Genomic DNA, 8,801 nt, shown 5'->3' with positions numbered 1-8,801 from the left:
CCAAAAATTGAAACATGCAGGTCTAAAAATGCAATAAGCAAACATAGGAACCTAAATTGCATTTTTCCCCACTAACTTCAAAATAATGTAATTCCTACGTCAAATTCAAAACTAATCTTCAACCCATTAACTCTAAATTTTACACTAAAAAAATATTTTTGGAATATTCTCTATTATTTTATTCTCAATAACTAATTTATTCCACAAAATATTTTTAAACACAATAATTAAAATATCAATAATATCTAAAATAATATTTTCTACGTAGAAATAATAATGAATTAAAAATTTTAATTACATATATTTTCAGAATAATTTTAAAAATTTTATTTTATTTACTTAAATATTTAAACTCATTATTTAATTTATGAATTTTAATTTTATTTATTTAAAAAATTAAAGAATAAATTAGAAACAAAAAAAAACAAAACAAAAAAAAAACCCAAAAAAAAAAGAGAAAAAGATAACGTAAAAGCTACAGTGTTGCATCATTTTGCTCCAACCTGGCCATGAAAATAGCGCTGGATTGGAGCAAAGAATGCTACACCATACGCCAAAATGGTGTTGCATTGGAGATGCCCTAAGAACACAACAAAACATTCAAATGTATTCATGCATGAATGCGTGTGCAGACCCAACTAGTAATATATTATTAACCAATCATGCATGTGAGACTGGGACATGATTACAAAACCTCAATTTATTACCAAGTTAAATATAGACTTGAATAAAATTGAGATAGTCAAAATTGAGATAGTCTTGCCAAGATAAAATGTCTATTTATTTATCAACTGCGGACAATGTTTATATCGATTGAATCATAGACCACATTGTTCAATGTTTAACGACTTAAACACTCGATTTATCGTATTGATACAATCCAATATTGGTCCATGCTAGCAACAATTTATTTGTAAACAAAAATCAAAACATTAATTCTTAATATAAATGCATGCTTAATTTTAGAGGACTAACCCTGATCCAGCAAACTTATATTCACTAATTTCATCAAGCTTATCTATCATCTCATCCGTCAAATAATTCTCCCAGTCCCCGACCTCGCCTCGACGAAAAAATGCTTGATTCTCCACACCAGAAGATAGTTTCCCATTTTGATTAATTTCAAGACTGCTCAAATTCTCGAAACTGCATAGTTTCAAGATTTCATCCGCCATCACGAAAATTCCCTCAGCTTCCTCGGCAGAAAATGGGCATTCAAGAAACTCGGCCAGGCGGCGAAGATAATACTGAGGATCACGTTTCAGATCCTCGTATTTCAAGAAAAAGATCTTGTCTGGATTCTCTTTGCTTTGATTCCAATACTGAAGGACATGATCCCAAAAGGGTCCGAAAAGGCTCACCCCATTGCAAAACTGGTCGAATGCATCTGCAAGAGAATTAGTTCCCATTTCTTTCAACCTCAATCTGTTGGTAAAATGCCATAGTGAAACGAAAACATCCTTCGGGTTCCTGCACAAGTACACTATCTTGCATGCGTGGGAATCACGTACCGATTCCGGTAGAGAAAAGTAAGGTATGTGAGTCGAAAACAGGCGAGGAGAAGGCAATGATTCGATATCCGGGACTTGATTATCGACGTAGAGCTTGATTTCGAGGAACGGGACAAGATCGTGAGGATTAGTAAGGGTCAAAGGGTGATTTTCGGAACTCGGGGGATATTTCTTTCGATTTACTAAGCTAAATATGATTGCCTTCAACCATGTAGTGCCCGATTTGGGAGTGGAAACAAGAAAAACATCAGAATCTCGAGCCTGGAAATGCTTCAGACATGAGATTGTAGCTTGTAGTAATCTAGGAGAGTACCAGAAACCTTGGTATTGGTGGAGATAGGAAGCAAGCATCCCTTTTCCTTTAGGTAGATTCGAGATGAAGGATTTGAATTCTTGGGATATTTTCTCTTCTTGTAATAAATATTTTGGAAGGGGCGTAGAGGTTTCACCACACATTTTTCGTTGGTTCATTATTTTTTGCCTGTTCCAGTGCATATGTTACATGGTATTATATATTCTCAAGTGCTAAACAATATCAAATATTATATTATATTTAATATCCCCAGAGCTGGTAGATGAAATCTTCATTTTCCAGGAAATATTGAGTTGATTCATGTATTCGAATAAAAAAAAATAAGGAAAAATTGCAAATTTGATCCTGTATATTTGTTATTTTGCAATTTTGGTCATTTATGTTTTTATATTTCAGTTTTAGTCCTGCATGTTTTGATTTTTGGCAATTTCGGTCTTTTTTTACTCTAAAATGCTTATGTGGCACTGTACACGTCAGCTCCACATCAACACTGAATTGGTGTCACGTCAGCGCCACGTCGGAAAAAGGACTAAAATTGCCAAAAAAATAAAGATAGCGGATTAAAACTGAAATCTGAAAAAATATAAAGGACTGAAATCGCAAAACGTCAAATATAGATGACCAAAAAAGCAATTTTCCCAAAAAATAATTATATGTCAAATCTCCATGATTTGTCAATATAGATTATTCAATGTTATCAAATGTTTCTAAACTATAATTCATATACAACTTGTATATATAAATGGAAATTTGCAAATTTCGTCGGTAAGTTAGCGGGTTTTTTATTAATAATTTTATTAAAATAATAGAAATTTCAAAACTAACCTGTTTTTTTTAATTAAAAAAAATCTTTTGAGCATAAAATTAAACTAACCTGTTTGTTGACATTTCGCAGTAACAATAGCAGACCTCCGAAAAAAGTTTTTTTTATTCAAGTGTGATCTTCGTGCACTATTTTTTAATTGAATCGAGCTAAATTAAGCTTCAATAATTAAATTTTTTAGTAATCAACTGATCCTAGTTAAATTATCAAAATAATTTATTAATTTCCTCCTACACTTCAAAATTAATGCATGGTATCATCTGATTAATGGATCCACATCAAATTATTTGGAATCCATTTATTCAAGGGTTGTTGCCGCAACTAGATGTGTTAAACCAGATGGAGCATAGTATCTGTCCACTTCTATCAACGAATTGGAATTAATATGGGAAATTGAGTAGAATAGTTAAAATTAATATAGAGGTGTCAAAAATGAATCCGGTTCAAAAAAAAAAAAAAAACTGGTTAGGATTATGGGTTTTCGGGTTCGGCTTTGATCGGGTTGGACTCGAAATTTTTTTAATTATTATTTTTATTTAGAATTAAGAAAGTTTGACTACATTTTTATATATTGTATATTGAAATTTTTTTTATCGTATATTCATATCCTAATTTTCATCATGTAATATTTATTATATGAAATATTGAATTTTAAACAATTGTTTGTTTTCTGTGGTAAGTATAATTTAAATCTTCTACAATTAAACTTTCAAATTTAATTCATACATAAGTGATATTTTGTTATTATGTATTTAAATTAAAATATTATTATTATGTTTTTTAATATTTATTTAATTATTTTGTTGAAAAAATAAAACTAGGTTGGTTCTCGTTGATTATATTAGTCGCATTCAGTTTTGGGTTGAAATTTTTTTTAACGATACCATGCATCAACCCAAACCAAACCCACCCAAATCGATTATCCTAGCTAGTGGGTTCATGAACACAAAAATAATGCTTAAATGTTTTTACATTGTAAACAGAATTCGACCTCAAAAGTCAACTTGTGAACCCGAGCTCAAGCACCCTTTCCATTGATTTTCAATGAGTTTGCGAAGATTTTGGTTCTCGAATCTTTATCTTTTCTCAAACTGGAGGCCATAATATCTGATGACCTATGGGCTATATATGCGACTCTGTAGGCACAAATTTTAAAAAAAAATTAAAAAAATTCATTGTAACATATATGATCACATGCAACTTAAAAGACCACAAAATACGCGCCCATATCATATAAACATTAGGTGGTTAGGTTTCAGTTGGCTATAAACATTAATGGCACATCAAATTAAATTTCGCCAGACAACATTAATTACTTATATATGTCAGAAGCATTCATTAAATTGAACTTGAAATTTATTTTAGACTCATCACTCATCTTATTTTGTTTTATTTAAGTTTGATCTTCATATACTTTTCTACTATGAATAATTTCAACTCGGCTAGAAATTAATGCTTCGGTGGTTAAATTAGATCGCATCTATTTTGCCACTTATGCAAATCACCTTTCGAAGCACTATATACCATAGGGAAGGTTAACGTGGATCAGTTCGATTTAGAACAATTTCTATTCAATTTACGATCGTTTAAAGTCGGGTCTTGTTTCAGTCATCAGAGGGACCTTATTAAATCCAGCTAAATTAAGTTTCAATAATTTAATTTTTTAGCGATTATAGTACATATCGTTAAATGATCAAAATAATTTACTATTTTCCTCCTAGCTAGCTACATCCCTACAAGAATGACCCCAAGGAATGAGATTACCCTTCAACAATGATATCATCTTATTAATGCAAGATATTTTTTTTGACAGAAAATCTTGTATTTTTATTATGAAATATCAGTAATTACAAGATTTATAAGCCAACTAGGAAAAGTCTCAGACATCCAATAAAAAAGTGTAGGGAATGAACAAGAAAATTTCGCTAATGCATGGGCTACCCCATTAGCTGTTCTCCGAGCATGAAAAAATGACACTATGTCGAGATCCAATATTTGAGAGCTTAATATCTGAAGCACAAAGACCCCCTCATCATTGAGATTCCCAAAAGGCTGAGTGACTGCTTGCACCGCCAAAAGTGAATCCGAAATAATAGTCACCTATTTGTAGTCCTTCTCCTGAACAATCCTGTGTCCCTCTTTAATTGCCAATAACTCCCCCAGCACCACTGAGCTCGGCATCAAAATAGATTTACCAAATGCAACAATAGGTTGACCCCCATGGTTACGCACCACCCCACCAATACCACAACAATTTGCAGCTTAATTAAAGCTCGCATCTACATCCATTCTCAGGTGACCTGCTGGCGGCCTCTCCCAGGTCGTTGGAGACACATATGGCATCCGAGACCTTTGAAAAGACAAATCAATCACAGCCTTCTTAAAGTCGCGGAGCATCGCCCAACCAAGCTCAATAACATCCCTTATCTCCGTTACTTCCTCTGCATGAGACACCCTACACCTTTCCACCCATAGCGACCACGTATGGCATACAAACTCTTCAACCTCACCGCGATTTGGCATCTCCATAAGCCGTAAGCAAATGTCTCGAGAATCAAATACTAGACATGATTTAAAGAAATTCCAAATCTTATTATGGCTCCAGAACTTCTTCAATGATGGGCAGAAAAATAAGGCATGAAAAGTAGTATCATCGGAGAAGCGGCAGAGAGGGCATCGATCAGAGATCGGAGAATGGTGGGAAACCAGATTCGTACCTGTTGGAATTATATTATGGAACACTCGCCACCAAAACACCCTGATCTTTGGAGGGCTCTCTCTAGTCTCCGAAGTAAAGACCAAGATACATGACGTAGAGAAGTATCTGGGTTACCGTAAAAGCCCGTGAATCGCCATATTCTATTATCGTGCGAGACCACACAATCTATATTACCCTATGAGAACGATTTTATCGAGACATCTAGTGGTTCCTTCCAAAGAAAGCATAAGCCACCACTTCGCCCCCTACTCGCCACTGAAAAACAGCCTTTGAAATTTAAGAGATTCGTCCATCGACTATTATCCATATCTCTCCTATGTGTTTCACACAAAAATAAGAGAGAAGATTTCTTCTCGGCAATTAGCCGCTTTAAATCACGGAATGCCTGTTGGTTCTCAACCCCCTGGGCATTCCAACTTATGCAACTCATTGGGATCGGCGGGGTTGCAGCTCGTTAAAAGATTTTTGGTACCACCCTCCACTGTCTCAACCATCTGTCGTTTACCCATTCTAATAACTTCACGGTGTTCATCAACATCTTTTCGCCTACTGCTCTTTTACTGCTCTGGGAGCTCACTTTTACCCGAGAATGAGCACTCTTCTTCCCGTTATTGGCTTGGGCAAGGAGTTTCCATCTCTTTGGGCTTGACTTTGGCTTAATCATTGTCGCATCAGCCATAAAATTTTTAGCTAACTCCTCCTCGGACGACACCAAACCGCTTCGAATTCCCTCTTCATCCCCATGTATGCACAAATTATCCTTCGCACCGGCAGCAACCCCAAGCTCGATCACGACCATCCCATCAACCTGCTCCTGATTTACACCTCCATCCAACTCCATTGGTTCGTTCCCTGGTGGATCTCGGATCACCACAGCCTTGATTCCTGAGCTAGATTTAGAGGGAGATACTTGAGGTGATCGACTCCTGCACTTACTTCTCAGTGTTTGCGCACGCATCCATACTCCATATTTTATTTTACCATCCATCTCCACTGGTTCCCTACATGTTCTAAATGAATGGCCAAGGATACTACATCTAAAAGAATGAATGGCCAAGGATACTACGTCTATATCCACCTTCCGTGTCAATTGCAATATATCCGTGGAATTTGCGTACGGAAAGTCTCTCGATTCACAGCACTTGGCGAAATAACTCGTGCTACAAGGAAATTTGTAACACGATCTGCACCCAACTTGAGATAATCAGATTTGATCGTAATACCTTGATCCCCATTGTTAGAGATCTTAAACTCCCGAACAAGTCTTGATATATCTTCTAAATCCATGACACCAAAGAAAAAAGAAACAAGCACTCAGATCATGCCCTGCGGATGATCGAGCGAAATTCCTACATGCAAGTAGGTCAGAGGCTCTCACAAGGGTTCCAGGGGAAACCTAGGAGAGATTATTGTAGCCAATCCTATCTGATTAATGGATATTAACATCGAATTTATCTATTCATAATTACTCAACTCTCAACTTCTATCCGATAGTCTCATATGATAGATTGCACCATTAATTCAACTATTAGTGTCATTTTGCTGTCTATCAACTATGATTCTTCATTTCTTTGGTTAATCCATTGCAAACCAAATATTTATGTGTTCGATGACTTTAAATACTTGATTTATAATATTGAAATATAAGAGCACATAAAATGGTTCCTCAGCCCATATCATCCTCACCCCCTCCGAGGGATGAGAAAACCGCACACAAAAACTTCTGTGTACGGTGATGTTGGAAAGTTCCTCGCGGAGATTCTTCGAGCAGTGAATTCCACCAACTCTTTATAAATTTTTTTAAAGCAAAATTATGATCTGGTCACTCAAAATCAAGGGTCAGATTAATCTGACTGTTATAAATATTATTAAAAATTAAAAATAGTGTAAATGTTTTTTAAAAAAAAATTCAAAAAATTGAAAAAAAGAATCTTTAATTTTTTTTAAAACAATTACCAACATGTCATTTTAAATTTTTTTAATTATGTGGTTTTTTTAAATTCAATTACGTTATGTTTTTAAAAATTATGTGTAAGTTTTAATATTTAGTTATGTGTAATTAATTGTATTTTTTTCTCAACTATGGGCAATTTTACTATTTCTTTTAATTAAAATAGAAAGTTATTAAATTAAATAACAAAATAATATTTCAATATCACCACTACAATATCATCGCATCATTGTAGGAATAATATACAATAGAGTTATCAACGATGACATCATCATACGATCAAGTTACCAACTTTATCGCATCATTAAACATGCTCTAATCCATAGATATACAAGCTCATGAAAACGATTCATTAATAAATTTAAAAATATCAAATTATTTGAATATCAAATATCATTACATAATATATCTCTCTCTCGTTCTCCATTCTTAGGGTTCAGGTGAGAGTCACTTTCCTATCGGTGTATAAGATTTTCTCTTTAGTTTGTAACTAAGGAGAAGGCTGTTGGTATGGATTCGGAGGAGATTGAAAGGCGTGTAAGTAAATTGAAACTATCCTTAGAAGGTATTGAAGCTCCCCTTATCATCCCGTCAAATTTAACTAATCTGAGCCAAAGGAGACTCGAATCAAGCCTTGTGGGGAAGGTGTTTGCAGGTAAGGCAGTCAATAGAGTAACTTTCAAAGTGCAAATTCTTCGAATTCTGCAGGCCAAAAAACCGATGAGTATAGAGGTCATTGAGGCGAATATATTTTTACTGAAATGATATTTCCAGTAAAAGCAACATAACATAAATAAAAAGTAATATAACAACAACATGCTTCCGAGACAACAACATATTCAATGTTAATACAAATGAAATATATGTCTTTAAAAACGGGATATCAAATCTGATAAACAAGGGATTGCTGCTATGTTTTTTGGATCCCGAGGATGAGATCACGTAACAACTCACCGACTCTCCCAATTGAGGTGGTGCCACGTATCCCACTCCCCTAGACTTTGGTGCGACTATAAGGAGTATGCTGACACTAGGTGAACTTCTACACCCAGGCCACTCGCAGTATAGCCCCCAAAACGTCTAAACAAAAGTGTAGTTCTGCCCGCTGAAATCAAAAGTTTGGCTCAATATGAATTCATAAGAAAAAAACATAAAACATTAAGTCATATAACAAAAGCTCAATCAACAAAATACAAGTCCCACATTCTAGAACAAGTATTGATGCAAGTACGTGATTCAAGGGAAACTTAAGAACCAACTATCTCGAGTGTGCTATCCCACTAAAACGATGACTTCTTGTACATTTCGATACGAATAGCTCCAACTCTGGATAAGCTACAATAAAAGGTTATATCAGAAACTATACAACCTAACAACAACAACCGCTCAAAGTAATCTCTTTATCGTTCTTCGTCCAACTCTTCGACAATAGACTTCTGCTAACTCTGGGCTCGACAAACTTCAAACGAATCTGTACATAGGCA

The 8,801-nt window shown here is 34.8% G+C and overlaps 1 protein-coding gene across 1 annotated transcript; it reads right to left on the bottom strand.

The window, feature by feature from the left end:
* Positions 1–903: 903 nt before the first annotated feature.
* Positions 904–2,006, bottom strand: LOC140872615 (cytosolic sulfotransferase 12-like). Its single transcript, XM_073275505.1, has one exon. The coding sequence runs from the start codon at positions 2,004–2,006 to the stop codon at positions 963–965; it is 1,044 nt and encodes a 347-aa protein (XP_073131606.1). The 3' UTR covers positions 904–962.
* Positions 2,007–8,801: the final 6,795 nt, after the last annotated feature.

The sequence above is a fragment of the Henckelia pumila genome, unplaced genomic scaffold, assembly GCF_033568475.1.
Source record: "Henckelia pumila isolate YLH828 unplaced genomic scaffold, ASM3356847v2 CTG_466, whole genome shotgun sequence".
Lineage (NCBI taxonomy): Eukaryota > Viridiplantae > Streptophyta > Magnoliopsida > Lamiales > Gesneriaceae > Henckelia > Henckelia pumila.
This window is presented reverse-complemented; position numbering and strand designations above follow the sequence as displayed.

Coding starts and splice junctions, on each gene's coding strand:
- LOC140872615 (XM_073275505.1), bottom strand. CDS start 2,006: ATGCACTGGAACAGGCAAAAAATAATGAACCAACGAAAAATGTGTGGT.